We start from the raw sequence: 15,781 nt of genomic DNA, 5'->3' as shown, positions 1-15,781 counted from the left end.
AACTGAACTTTTACTCCAAACCCAGAATCACTCCTTCTGAAGTCTAACCAAGCCCAAAAGTAGTAAAACAGCACATAAAAAGATGCCTTTTCTGGTGCAATAATAGCCATTTTAGAACAGGCTTTAAGGCACATCATTATATGCCCAGATCAGGCAAGTACCCAAATCTGAGCTTCTCCTGTCAGGCTGGTAATAACAAGCCACAAATAAGGAATGTTCATAAAAAGACAACTATGCCCAACCCCTTCACTATTCTGCTTGACTTAGCTAGAGCATCTCAACTGGTAGCCTACCCTCCCCTGACTTCTGTGACTTGGTTCCAGCCCTAAGAACTTAACAGCACTTTAACCATTTCTGCTTCTTCACTGGTTCCTCTTTCACACCTCTCTTACCTCTCCCTCAACATGTGCACCCAGGCTTTGGACTTCTAGGATTAAAGAAATATGCCATCATGGCAGGCTATTTACTATATATATTTGGGGTGCTTCCTTGCACATTTGGATCTGGAATCCTTTTGCCAAAGATAGTAAATAGGTTAAATGAAAAGGGAAACAAAAGTAAAGGTTTTGTTTGTTTTTTGTTTTGTTTTGTTTTATAAATGTGACTCAGTGAAGTCATAAGAAATTAATGGAGGCCGTCCTAGGCTTGTGTGTGTCCAATCTTCAAGCTGCCCAGCCCTCCTTATCAACAACCTCTGAAAAAGAAGAGTTAAGAGGGTCTGCCGCAGGACAACTCAGCCAGTCTCTGGCTCAGCAAGGCTTACTCTCCTAGAGTTCTCTGGTCTGGGGCTGATAACCCAGGCCTGTCCTTGCTTTGTGCCTGCCACAAAGACAGCAGCTTTCCCACACAGGCATACTCACCAGTGAATCCCTGAAGAATCAGATTTTGACTTTGGAATCTATGCAAGCATAGAGAAGATTAGTAAGATGGAAGAAAAAGAGTTTAGGGAAATAAGGATTGTCTCTTTTTTTTTCCAATTTGATCTTCAGAAATTGGGCTAAATTCAGAAGTTTGGCCGGGCGGTGGTGCCGCACACTTTTAATCCCAGCGCTCAGGAGGCAGAGGCAGGTGGATCTCTGAGAGTTCGAGGCCAGCCTGGTCTACAAAGCAAGTCCAGAACAGTCAAGGCTACACAGAGAAACCCTGTCTTGAAAAAACAAAATCAAAACAAAACAAACAAAACCCAGAAGTTTGCAAAAGATCATTAATTAGATAGTAATGACAAGCCAAAAAAGGCACCAAAACCTTAACACTTTCAGTTCTACAACAACATGCATAGTTCTGGTTAGGAGTTTCTCCAAAGCTCAAATCCATAGTGGCAGAACACAGAAGAAATTATATGATTACTACTACTTTACATTTATACATTTTTATAACGTGCAAAATACATTCTCTGATCTTGCAAAAATCTCAAGTAGAAACAATGTGCATTAAATGCCTATATTTCAAATTGAAAAACTAAGGTTCACAAAAGTTATCTGAATTACTTCAGGACAATTGTTGTGACTAGAAATCAATAGGTCTGTTATTTCCTGGCTCAATTCCAAATCTTAGTGTGAAAGTTCTGCAAACTTATTTAAGTGTTGCTTATATACATGTTTATAGGCGGGGACATTGTTAACTGCCATCATAAAACTCTGTGTCAAGAGGTGATAACATGCCAGGTGTGGTGGCACACCTTTAATCCCAGCGCTCAGGAAGCAGAGGCGGGAGAGTTTTTGTGAGTTCGAGGTCAGCCTGGTCTACAAAGCGAGTTCCAGGACAGCCAGGGCTATTACACAGAGAAACCCTGTCTGGAAAAACAAAAACAAAACCAAAAAACCTCAGATGATTAACAAACAGCATTGTGACTACTGGGCAGGTGTATTTTTCACTACACTAAGCTGTCAGCTCCATGAAGAACTAGCACTCATTAATAAACAGTGAGCTGTGAATTGGTGAGTGCTAAAGAGATGCTGTACAGCACAGACTGTCAAGCCACGCACAGGTCCCAGCTATACCCAGGACGCGTCATACCTCCAAGATGTTCAACCAGCTAGAACTATGGTTTTGGCTTCTAGGGAAATTACAAAAAACACAAACCTATCTCCTAAGAAATAGTTTACAGCAGAGACCCCACTGCCCATGAACTCTCATAATTACTTAGAATACTTACTTATACTCAAATGTATTTTCTCTTTCAACTGGATACCAAAATTGTTCATTTAGGGAATTGGATGTCTAAAGCCCTGCCAAGCAGATGTTTGAATTAGGTTTTCTAGTTCTTCCAGGCCTAACACCCAAACAATTCTGTCACTGAACCCAGCTCTTCCGCTTTTCTTGCTGTGCCAATCTCAGCTTGGTATTTCCATTCTCACACTAACTGGCTATTTGCCTCTGCCAACACCACTCCACTGTTGAATCAACATTTTTCCCACCAGCCAAAATGCTTGATTGCCTTTGTTTCAACTCTGTGGTTTGAATCTTTATCCAAATTACCATTTTTCAGTCCAACTTGACATCTCACCTATTTAAATTAGGTATTTATTTTTTATCCCCCTGTCCTCCTAAATACAGATCTGGGTGGGGGGGAATGGTAATGAAAAAAACTATTTTATGGGCTAGAGAGATGCCTCAGCAGTTAAGGCCACTGGCTACTGTTCCAGAAAACTTGGGTTAAATTCCCAGTACCCACAAGGTGGCTAACAACTCCACTTCCAGGTGATACACTTCCTCTTCTGACATCCATGTGCACAAGTCATGTATGTGATACACACACATGCAGATAAAACACTCATACACACAATAAATGAACAAACAAACAAAACCCCAAAGCACTATTTTATACTATCTCTAGCCTAAGTTATTATAACAAATAATAACAGATTACTCACATTGTCAGGTTCTTTTCATTATCTTCCCATGTATCTCCTGTGCCCCTATCTCCCTCAGCATCTTAAGAATGCACTTTTGTCTTCAAGATTTTGCTAAAGAAGCTGGGTGTAGTGGCGCAAGCCTTTAATTCCAGCACTTGGGAGGCAGAGGCCAGCCTGGTCTACAAAGCGAGTTCAAGACAGCCAAAGTTACACAGAGAAACCCTGTCTCAAAAAACCAGAAAAACAAAACAAAACAAAACAAAACAAAACAAAACAAAAATAGTTTCCAGAAACTTCTACCTTCCCCAGAAGAAGCCACTCTACAACCTTGACTTCATTAAAAGAAAAAGGTATCATGACTTTTTATTTATTGCCATTTTACCTAATATTAGCATAAAACCTTGAGCTTCCCAACACATGCATGCAGACACATACACACACACACACACACTTGCACACACTCCTACCTTTGTGCTGGGAACTGAGCCTCAAGCATTCTACCAACTAAGCCATGTTAGCTCTTCAGCTTCGCATTCCTGCAAGAATACAATCTTAAAGATGATTCTCATTAATAAGCTTATCACAGAGTGTAGAAACTAATTATCTATGTAGAAGGAATGAATTCGCCAATGAATTTATACACTTCTGAGCATTTAATATCTTGTTATCGTCTCCCCCACAAGAAAAAGGCTCTTATATTGTTTATAAAATTGTTTTGTCCAATACAATAGCCACAAGCCACATATGGCTATTTAATTTAATTAAAATTAAAGAAAATAGAAAATGCAGTTGCTCAACAGCTGCATGTGGTCAGTGGCTACCACAACAGATAACACAGATATGGAACATTCCTGACCACACAGACCTTTACTGAACAGCACTAACAGAGGCTGCAGATGAGTAATACTGTTGTGAGACATGGTTTATAAGACAGAATTTGGGTCACACTAACCAATGATCTCTAAAATCTACTACAAACTTCGTCCAGGAAATGAAGTCCACTCTTCAGCACTAGTGGCAAATTTAAAAGTACATTTCAGAGCTGGGCAGTGGTGGCTCACACCTTTAATCCTAGCACTTGGGAGGCAGAGGCAGGTGGATCTCTGTGAATTTGAGACTGTTTTGAAACACACATACACAAAAAAACAAAAGACATTTCGGCTTTCACAGGTAATTTGGCCTCTCACCAAAAATTTTTCTCATCAACCCTTTCACATGAGCTCGCTGTTCAGAAGGTCTGAGCAGCTGCTATTGTGTTATTTCTTTAAAATAAAAAGTCTAAGATGGGCGTGGTGACTCAAGCCTTTAATCCCAGCACTCGGAGGCAGAGGCAGGTGGACTGATTTGAGTTTGAGGCCAGCCTGGTCTACAAAGTGATTCTAGGACAGCCAAGCCTACACAAAAGAAACCCTGTCTTGAACTCCCCACCCCCACCCTGCAAAAAAAAAAAAAAAGTCTGAGGTTAACAATTTGTTTCCTCCATGCAACAGAAAGTGTTTGATGTTATTCAAGTAAACTGTGGAGGGAAAGAGCCAACAGCTCTTATTACTATTACTTTCTAGCAATTAATCCATTCCATAATCTTCACAACCACCAACTTTAATCTATAGTAGCAGGCAGTTTGTAAAAAGAGCAAGACTTTCTGGTAACAGTTTTTAAGCGCTAGCAAGATTCCCTTGAAACTACCCGGGGCTATCTCTATGCCACTTCCTGGAGTGATCCTTAGAGCCTTCTTTTCACCCACTAATTGTTATCCATGCCAACAGTCCAGTTAGGAAAAGACCAGCTAACTGTAGCTGTGTTCGCAAGCACACTCCACAAAGGAAGACAGGAAGGAAAGTGAGGTCATTAGACTCAAGCCATGGGGGAGGGGACTCGCTTCTGGTAAAATGTTTCTTCCCAACATGGCTTTGAATACAAGTAAACTACAGCAAAAGGGAAGCCACAGGATTTGACAGATTAATGTATGAAAAGTATAAGAACGAGTCCTAATTTGTTATTTCATCAGTACTGTAAGATAATCACAATAGAGGCAGCTTTCTAAGTTAATCTATTACAACATGAAGCAAAAACACTCCTTTAACTGCCAGGGAACCTAGAATTCCTAAAGGCAGGAAATACTCTGGGAGGGTATATCTGGCAGAGCACAGATAGAAAAAAGTTCTAAACCTTATAATTTCTTTGTAACTCTGAGCAATTGATAGACAAGGTTAAATGAGAAGAGGTTAGATAGTAAGAAACCCCCACAGGGAGATAGTCCTGAGCAAACTTTCATCAAGCATATATACTTGGGTACCACAGGCATCACACAGAGCACTGGATGCTACCAGACGGTGGGACCCCATCCATCCACTCTTCTCTGAAGGCCAGCTTACCCAGGAAATGGTGATAAATGATGCCAGACATGAGAGGATTTCAACATCACGTAAATTAATTGTTAACGAAAATAGGAAATGTTTTTCTAAAGCAGCACATGACTCTCAATAAAAAGACACTCTCAAATACCCAAGCCAATAATGGGAAAAAACAATAATAAGATAACTCAGTATTGCTCTTAAAATATGTTAAGTGAGAGCTGGGAGGTGGTGGCGCATGCCTGTTTCCCGGCACTAGGGAAGGCAGAGGCAGGTGGATCTTTGTGAGTTCGAGGCCAGCCTGGTCTACATAGTGAGTTCCATGACAGCCAGGACTTCACAGAGAAACTCTGTCTCAAAACAAACAAACAAACGTTATGTGATACTTAATAAATGAATTACCCTCCCTAATTATATTGCACATAAGTTAATGTGAAAACTAACTCGTTTTCCTGAGTATATACTTTAAGGTAGCTGAAGACCTTCTAAGTTTCAGATCATGAATCTGATCTGCCAAATAATCAATAAAAGCAAAAGAAGTACAGGAATATAGACTTCATAACAAGGGGAAGAATTATTCTTATTCTCCACAGATAAAATGCTGTGCCAAGAACTCCAGCTCATGGACCTGTACCTGGCTGCTACGTATGATTCACTTTTTAACAGGGGTGTGAAAGGGACCAACAGCATTCAAGCCTAGAATCAGAGTAGCCTTAACTTCTCATATATTCCTCATTTGGAAACCCCTCCCCAAGAAACTCAGTTAAGCGTACCAGAGCCACACATACCTGCCTGTTGGAGTGACCTGTGTCCTTGTTCTTCATGGTCTCATATCCAGACACCCGGGGACGTCGGCTCATCTGGAGGGCCACCAGGTCCTTCATGATTGAGTCTAATGCCTCCTGTTCATCTGCAATGAAGAGAGCACATGGGCTAAGAAGCTTCAATACAGACCAATAAAACACTATTGCTGCAAATTATATGACTGATATTCCAGGGGGTAAAACGACAGACCCTGAGTCAGATGTGGTGGCACAAGCCTATAATCAATCGCCACACTTGAGATCCTTGCAGGAGGATCACTGCATGCGTGCAGCCAGCCAGAGTAACGCAGCAAGACCATTTCAAAACAACGTGACAGACCCTGTAACCACAGCCACACAGTCATGAAGAACATAATTAAGGTCAAGCTGTGGCAATCTTAAATGTACTGTTTTAATAGTCCTCCAGATTTCTAGCAATGCATTGATTGGGACTGAGGGAGTAGTTCATTCACTGCCAGGAGAATTCAACCATGAAAAACCTGAAAAGTTAAGAGTGAAGAACCCTACAGCACAATATAGTTGGCTATGGAATGAAAATATAAATTCAGCAAACTAACTCAAGGGCAGGACTGCCCTGGATCTAGCCTGTCTGCTTGCCTGCCTTTCCTCCTCCCCCCCCTTTCTTTCTTTCTTTCTTTCTTTTTTTCAAGGCAGGGGCTCATTATGTATATATCTCAGGCTAGCCCAGAACATGACATCCTCCTGTCTTAGCAGCGTTGAGATTTCTTTCTTTCTTTCTTTCCTTCCTTTCAAGACAGGGCTTCTCTGTGTAGCCCTGGCTGTTCTGGACTCACTTTGTATACCAGGCTGGCCTGGAACTCACAGTGATCCACCTGCCTCTGCGTCCCGAGTGCTGGGATTAAAGGTGTGCACCACCGCCATCCCGGCGAGATTTTTACAGTATTGAAAACCATACCCAGGCAGACTTACTCTTAAAGCATTATGTGTGTGTAAAAGAGGAAATCTTAACAGACCTTGAGGTAGCTGCTTTCAGCACAGTTGTTTTATATGCCTAATCTTTTTGTTTGTTTGTTTGGTTGGTTGGTTTGGTTTTCAAGTCAGGGTTTCTTTGTGTAGCCTTGGCTGTCCTGGACTCACTTTGTAGACCAGGATGGCCTCGAACTCACAGAGATCCCCCTGCCTCTGCCGCCGCCTCCCAAGTGCTGGGATTAAAGGCATGCGACACCACGCTCGGCTCTATATGCTTAATCTTTAAATACTGCTTCTAACTACAAATTTGACTGGCCAGTCAGCTTCTGATAGGGAGGTCAAAGGGTAGATCTTCTGGCCAGAACAATGTGTTATCTCTACCTTACTGGGTTTACTTTTAATCCCTTTCTCTTGAAACACTGTGGAATACTAGAGGTCTCACTATCTGAAGACAAACTATTCAAAACTCAGAATACAAACCAGCCCAAGCTTTACAATTTCTCCCAGAGATCTTAAGACTATTGAAGTAACATTTTAAGGTTGAAAATAAGTGTATCTGTTGATCTGGAAGAGAACATGAGGGTGATTGTCACACTCCCCAAGTTCCACTTGGGAACTTAGGCACATCTTTTTAAAAAAACAAGTTAAAAAAAAAAAAAAAGACTCCACCCAAAAAGAGTGCCTATTTTCTGCCTTTTATTCTTGTCCCTTAGAAATATTAATAATCTGTAGGAAGGAAAACACAGTATGAACCTGGTCTCTTCTCCAACACTACTTGTTTCTCCCCTCTTCCTAGACTACCTCTGACATAGGAAACAGGAAAGGAAGCAAAGATACCTATAAAGATATTTCTGACTGTTCAGAAAAGTAAAATCAAATTTAAAACTTGCAAGAAAAAAAAATGAGTTGTAAAGAGTAGTTTCCTATATAATTCCACTTTAAAATATATACAAAAAATATTAGTCCAATACAGTGGTCCTTTAACTAAAACACTGGACAACACAGCAAGACCCCCGCCTCAAAAAAAGGGGGGGAAGTGTACTGCACATATAACTCTAATACTCAAAGATTATAACCTTCAACAAAATAACAGAGTAGATGAAACAATAAATGAGAAAGTGGATTCTTGAGAAGGATAAACAAAATCAACTATTTTCTATTATTCTAGCCACTTCTCTATTGGCTCGTTAAAGAAAAAGAATGTGATATAGGAAATGTGGCTCAGTTGGGACAGCTATATGCTTGCTTTATTGTTTTTAATCTAATAACCAAAATTTAAAAGCAAAAAAACAAGCCAGGCATAGTGGCACACACCTTTAATCCCAGCACTCAGGAGCAGAGATGGGTGGATCTTTGTGACTTCAAGGCCAGCCTGGTCTCTACAGTTCTAGGCTATCCAGGGCTATATAATGAGACCCTGTCTCAAAAAAACAAGTTTTTAAGAGTTGGCAAGACGGCTTGGTGTTAAGACCACTAACTGCTCTTGCAGAGGACCTGGGTTTGATTCTCAGCCTCCATATACAGCTTACAACCACCCAGAGGAGCCAGTGCCCTCTTCAGACCTCCTTTAGAAGCAAGGCAAGTGATGCACAGACATACACGAAAGCAAAACAGCTTATACACATTAATAAAATAAATTAAAAACAAAACAAGGGCCAGAGATGGCTCAGTAATTAAGAGCACTGGCTGCTCTTCTAGAGGACCTGGGTTCAATTCCTACCACTCACAAGGCAGCTGTCTGTAACTACAGTTTCAGAGGATACAACACCCTCACACCAATACACATTTATAAACGAACAAACAAACAAAAAACTAGAACAGAGTCTGATGTATATATGTGCAAGGCCCTGGATTCAATCCCAGCAGAAACACACACACACACACACACACACACACACACACACACACACACACCATGAAGCATAGTAGCTAAGCAGGTTTAAATGTAATAAAGACATAATCTGACATATATTATTAAATATACATAATTATACTAAGTGTAACAATTAATCAGGGTCAAAAAGTATGATTAGTAATAAATGTTTACTAAGAAGCATCCAGTAAGAATATTAAAAGCTTAAAATATATTAAAAGCTTAATATCTGTATGGAGGTTTGGGAAGGCTGGGTTTTCTTGTTTTATTTCAGTTTGGAGACAGTGTAGCCCTGTGTAGCCCTGACTAGCCTGGAACTTGCTATGTAGACCAGGCTGGCCTCACAGAGGTCCACTTGTCTCTACATCCCATGTCTAGCATGCATGAAGTTTTCAGTATTAGTATTACCATCTGTAATATTAGGACTTTCTACCACTGACAGTATTCAATCTCTAGGAGCAAGAAGGGAGTATTAGAATTTGCTATTGTAAGAGCTGGCTTATCATGTTGACAAACTTTTCTTCCAGAAAGCTAGCCAATTCTCAGTGTTATTTAGTGTTCCTAGTACTAACAAGATACTAGGCGAACGGCTTGGCATTCTTTCCTGAAATCTAGGGCAGTTGATATAAGTAAGGCAGGGTTATGAACTCAATTTTATGAGGACAAACAAAACTAGAAGCAGTGACGTTTTTCAATGATAGTCCAACTACAGACATAGATGAATACAAGATGTGAACAGAGTGGTACTTCTAGGTGTTGCTTCCTAGACTGAGATTTTAACTCAATTATCAGCATTCCCTTAGCATGGAATCTCATTAAGAACAATTCTTAAGTAAAACAAGAGCTTTCTTGGAAGGCAGCAGTCAGGAATATGAACTTTCTCAAAGAAATTTTTAGAAGTCCTTAAACAAATCACATATTTTCCCTAAATATTAATTTCCTCATTTGAAAAAAATGGAGGTTATAAAGCATCATTTTACAGAATTGTTAAGATAGTGACAGAGAGATGAAAAAAAGAAGATAATTTACAAATTACTTCTCATGGTACTTAGTAATGCTTTAAAAATGCTGGCTGTTACAGTCATTGATATGAAAAGGTCAGTGGAAAAAGACTGGAAGGGCTAATCTACCCTAGGATTTAATTTATTCCTGAATTCTTTTTTTTTTTTTTTAATATTTTATTTATTTATTTTGTATACAATGTTTTGTCTGAATGTACACCTGCAAGCCAGAAGAGGGCACAAGATCTCATTATAGATGGTTGTGAACCACCATGTGGTTGCTGGGAATTGAACTCAGGACCTTTGGAAGAACAGGCAGTGCTCTTAACCTCTGAGCCATCTCTCTAGCCTTTATTCCTGAATTCTTATTAATCACTAACAATAACCATTTGCTCAGTATTTATCTAACGTTATATATTAGAAAACTTTGTAAAAAAGATTTATTTTATATATTTGAGTGTTTTACCTGCATGTATGTATATGCACCACATGATGCATGCCCAGTGCATACAGAGGCAAGAAGGAGGCAGTGGGTCCCCTGGAACTGGAGTTACAGATGGTTCTAAACTGACATGTGTGTACTAGGAACTGAACCCAGGTCCTTTGTAAATGCGGCCAGTGCATCCGGGTGTGGTGGTGCAAACCTTTAATCCCAGCACTGGGGAGGCAAAGGCTGGTGGATCGCTGTTGAGTTTGAGGCCAGCCTGGTCTACAAAGTGAGTCCAGGACAGCCAAGGCTACACAGAGAAACCCTGTCTTGAAAAAAACAAAAAACAAAAACAAACTAAACAATAAACAGCCAGTGTTCTTAACTGTTGACTCATCTCTCCAGTCCCACTGTAGAACATTTTAAAAGCAGGAGTGATGAAGCTGGACTTTAATCCCAGCATTTAGAAGGCAGGTACAGGCAAATCTCTATGAGTTTGAGGCTAGCCAGATCTACATAGTGAGCTCCAAGGCAGCTAAAACTACACAGTGACACTCTTATCTCAAGAAAAGCAAAAAAGAAAAAAATTTTAAAGCTACTTCATTCAGCGAATACAAACTCTTGGGGCAAACACATAAACAAGCTCGCACTTGCCTTTAATCCCAGCAATGAGAGGCAGAGGCAGGTAGACCTCTTGAGTTTATGAGGCCAGTCTGGTCTCCATAAACAGCTCCAGGCTAGCCAGGGCTACATAATGAGACCCTGTCTCAAAAACAAATGTTAAAATTTAAAAATAAACATACAATTACAATGTCATTTTTAAAAAGCAGATCAAGGAAAGAGGCATGGTGACATTCCTGAAATCCCAGCCCTCGGCTGTCCTAAGACAGTAGCATCACAAGCATGAGACCAGCCTGGTCTACACAGTGAGACTCTGTCTCAAAAAATAAAAATAGCACACACATACACAAAAGGCTAAAGTAAGTATATTGGCACATGCCTCCAAATTCAGCCCTAGGGAACCTGAAGCAGGAGGACCACAGCAAGTTCAAGGCCAGGTTGGCTTATACAGCAAGACCTGGTCCCACAAAAACAAAGCAATGTGATTTGGAAAATATACTAACCAGTATACATAAATACAGATGTTTAAAATTTTTTAAAAAAGATTTATTTATTATGTATACAGTGTTCTGCCTCCATGTACACCTGCACACCACACGAGAATACCAGATCTCATTATAGATGGTTGTGAGCCACCATGTGGTTTCTGGGAATTGAATTCAGGACCTTTGGAAGAGCCAGAGTCAACAGTGCTCTTAACCTCTGAGCCATCTCTCCAGCATCATATGAAAATATTTTTAAAAGTGAGTAGCAAGAATTTGTATATAGATGGTTTTACATAATCATTAACAGAATAAATAATTATTAACAGAATAAGGAGTCTCTCCAAACAGCAAACTATTTCAGCTATGCCAGAAAGCTCACCAAGTGAGCTGAAGGGGGGAAAAAATAAAGATCAAATAAAGTAGGAATAAAGAGACTTTACTTTATCAATAGGCTACCAGAATGAAAATAAATAAATAAATAAATAAATAGGAAGAAAATACTAAGCTGGGTGTGGTGGCACACGCCTGTAATCACAGCACTCAGGAGGCAGAGACAGGAGGATCTCTGTGAGTTCCAGGCCAGCCTGGTCTACAAAGTGAGTCCAGGGCAGCCAAGCCTAACAGAGAAACTCTGTATTGAGAAACAAAACAAAACTACTAGTAATTAAGAAAGGAGGGCCATTTGTCATGGCATGCCTGCAATCCTAGCAACTGAGAGGTAGAAGCAAGAGTTCAAGTTTATTCTTATCCATGACATCCAGGCCAGCTATGAATAAATGAGAATCTGTTACAAACAAACAAACAAACATGGGTGTGGAGATGGCTCCCTGGGTGACGGCACTTGCTGCTAACCCTGGCCACTTGAGTTGCATCTCTAGGAGCCAAGGTGAGAACCAACTGCCAGAAGCATTCTTTAAACCTCCACACTTATGCCCTGCCTCCCATAAAAAAACGCACACACAAAACAAATAGTTGCTTACTTATCCACCATGGGTTTTTGTTATGTTTTTTGTTTTTCAAGACAGGGTTTCTCTGTGTAATCGCCCTGGCTGTCCTGGAACCTGCTCTGTAGACCAGGCTGGCCTCAAACTCATGGAGATCCTTCTGTCTCTGCCTCCCAAGTGCTGGGATTAAAGGCCTGGGCCACCACTGCCCCATTTACTTATTTATAAAGAAAGTTAGTAATCTAGAAAGGGTTCAGAGTTCAGGCTTTAAAAGGGAAGCACGGGTTGGCAAGGGGGCTCAGCAGTCTTTGCCATCAAGCCTGACAAACTGAGTTTGATTCCTGGAACCCACATGGTGGTAGGAGAGACATGACCCCCTACACAAATTACCCTCGGACCTCCACACATACACTGTGGCACACATGAGCCTGTGCCTGATGCACACACAAGAGAGTTGGGAAGGGAATGAAGTGGAGGGGAGGGAAGGAAAGGCTCCTAAGAAATCATAAGCAAGAGGGGCGTGGTGGCGCACGCCTTTAATCCCAGCACTCGGGAAGCAGAGGCAGGTAGATCTCTAAGTTCAAGGGTAGCCTGGTCTACAAAGCAAGTCCAGGACAGCCAAGGCTACACAGAAAAACCCTGTCTCGAAAAACCTAAAAAAGAAAGAAAGAAAGAAAGAAAGAAATCATCAGCAAGCAGGCACCTGTAATTCTTAGTAGCTTGTACTTTTTCTTCCCTTATTTCTGACTTATGGTGTAGGGCAATATACCCTTTCTAGCTCCAGTAGGAAGTTACTTTTCCACATTGAACTTCTGTTTGAAAGGTCTTTAAGGTACTTCCCTTTTATGAGTTCTCTTGGTTAACTCAGAGAAGTTACAGGAAGTACCATGTCTTGTAATAAATACTGTCATTCTACAAGATATCTCTTTACTATGCCACTCATTCTTTTTCCACATTAACAAATCTCCAAAGCAGTATTTTGTTGGTAGTGGTTTTTTTGAAACAAGGTCTCTCTATATAGCTGTGACTGCCCTGGAACTCGCCTTGTAGACCAGGCTTGCCTCAAACTCATTTTTACCTGCTTTCTCCCAATGCTGGGATTAAAGGATTTTTCCACCACACCCAATCTACAGTAATATTTTAATCTTTGTTTTCACTTAACTAATGATGTTATTTCTTCATCTTGCCAAGGCTCTGTCTTAGTTCTGCCAGGTCATCTGATCATCCTGCTCAGCTTGAGAGAGTCTGTGCTTGAGTCCCTGAGTCAGATTTTACTTTCTCTTCATGACATTGTATTTATTTCCACTGCCTCAACCCTGACAATATCCAGGCAAAAATCATTTTTCCAACATAAATTTTTATTGATTATTTGGAAATTTCACATTGTGCACCCTATCACATTTTCCAGTCCTCCCAGGTCTGGCCCTCTGACTAGCAAAAGTCATTTGACATTCAGTATGTACAACCAGATCCCATCTTTAATTCACATGAAAACTTGCTCCTTTAAGAACAAGGGTAATGACTAGCAAGATGGCTCAGCCTGTAAAAGCTCTCGCCATGCAAGCCTGATGCTCAGATCCACAATGAAAGGGAAGAACGGACTCCCAGAAGTTGTCCTTTGTCCTCCACATGTGCGTGTACACCTATGCGCATACGTGTGCGCGCACACACAGAAAAAATTATTTAAGAACACTGTTCACCCAGGCACAGTGGTGCACACCTGTTGGTCTCAGCACTCAGGAAATGGAGGCAGGAGAATCAAGAGTTCACGGGCAAGTTTAGTTGGAGCATAGTGTGGGCCACATGAGACCCAGTTAGAAAAACCAAACACAGAAAATGGCTGAAGCCAAGAGTGGTGACGCACATCTGTAATCCCGCCAGCTAGGAGGCAGAAGCAGGCAGACCTCTGTGAATTTCAGGCCAGGTTGGTCTACATAGTAAGTTTCTTTTTCTTTTTTTCTTTCTTTTGAGACAGAGTTTCTCTATGTAGCCTTGGCTGTCCTGGACTAACTTTGTAGACCAGGCCAGCCTCGAACTCACAGTGATCCACCTGCCTCTGCCTCAAGTGCTGGGATTAAGGGCATGGGCCACCATGTCTGGCTTTACATAGTGAGTTTCAAGCCAGTCAGAGCTACAGGTTGAGACCTTGTGTCAGCCCCTCCTTAGAGTTTTAAAGATAATGATTTTAAAAAAGAAAAAACGGTATCTGATTTTTACTAAAAGTTAAATATTGGCGCTGGAGAGTGGCTCAGAGGTTAAGAGCACTGACTGCTCTTCCAAAGGTCCTGAGTTCAATTCCCAGCAACCACATGGTGGCTCACAACCATCTATAATGTGATCTGATGCCCTCTTCTGGCATGCAGGTGTACATGCAGGCAGAGCACTGTATACATAATAAATAAATAAATCCTTTTAAAAAGTTAAACATTCATATTTATTGTTTGGCTACTAGAAGACATAACAATCTACCAAAATTAACTAACAGTACAAAAGTTTTAAATACATATTACAAAAGCAAAACCTTGCTTCCTCCTAAGAATCAATAGAATCTTTACATCACTGTGTGTATATGCATTCGCAGGTCTTGTACATGTGACTGTGGAGGTCCAAGGTTGATTACCAGGTTATTTTCCTGTATATCTCTCCACCATATTTTGGGGGACAAGATCTCTCACTGAACTTGGAACTCACCTGGGCTGCCTGGCTAGCAGGCATAAGGAATCCCCTGGTAGGCCTCCCCACCTGGCTTTTCACATATGTCCTAGGGATTTGAACTTGGGTTTTCACACATGCAAAGTAAGCACCTTACCAAGCTGTCAGCCCCTCTTCATTATATTTTAATACTTGGTGAAATTACCTTAAAGGACTAGAGTCTATATTATATATGTGCATGCAACCATGCATACAATGCATGGTTGTATGTGTCTCAACCCTTAAATTACAAAACTGGTCTCTTTTAGCAAACAATTACACACTTTTTGCAGATTATCAACAGTGACTTACTGGTTGATCATCCTTAATGTGAATCAGACTGCGGATACTTAACCAGTAAGGTCTAGGCAAGTATTCCCAAACCAAGGGGGTGAAGTATGAAGGGCCTGTGAGATGGCTAAGGGGTTAGGAGTACCTGTTGCTGTTGTAGAGGACCTGGGTTCAAGTCCCAGCAGCCACATGTTGGCTAACAACCATCTGTAACTCTAGTTCCAGGGGATCTGACGCCTTCTTCTGACCTCTGACAGTACCAAGCATGCATGTGCTATACATGCAGACATGCACACACATATAAAACAATTAAATATAATAAAAAATTTTAACAACAACAAAAAATCTTATAATTTCTGATCCTCATACTTTGACAGTAAGAATCAAACCTTCAGGGTCTCACGCATGTCAGGCAGGACACTCCACCAATGGGCTATATCCCACACCCTGATCCTATGCCCTTTAGATAAAGAATATTCAGTCTG

The 15,781-nt window shown here is 40.8% G+C and overlaps 1 protein-coding gene across 2 annotated transcripts in view; it reads right to left on the bottom strand.

The window, feature by feature from the left end:
- Window positions 1-15,781, bottom strand: part of Map3k3 (mitogen-activated protein kinase kinase kinase 3) — a 65,504-nt gene that overhangs the window by 44,932 nt on the left and 4,791 nt on the right. For both annotated transcript variants that reach the window (XM_051158889.1, XM_051158888.1), the window contains exon 2: window positions 5,998-6,119. In XM_051158889.1, coding sequence (XP_051014846.1) covers window positions 5,998-6,119 — 122 coding nt within the window. The remainder of the gene's footprint in view (window positions 1-5,997; window positions 6,120-15,781) is intronic.

Source organism: Acomys russatus, chromosome 16 (assembly GCF_903995435.1).
Source record: "Acomys russatus chromosome 16, mAcoRus1.1, whole genome shotgun sequence".
In the NCBI taxonomy this organism is placed as follows: domain Eukaryota; kingdom Metazoa; phylum Chordata; class Mammalia; order Rodentia; family Muridae; genus Acomys; species Acomys russatus.
The sequence above is the reverse complement of the archived record's forward strand: the minus strand, read 5'-3'. Positions and strand labels throughout refer to the sequence as shown.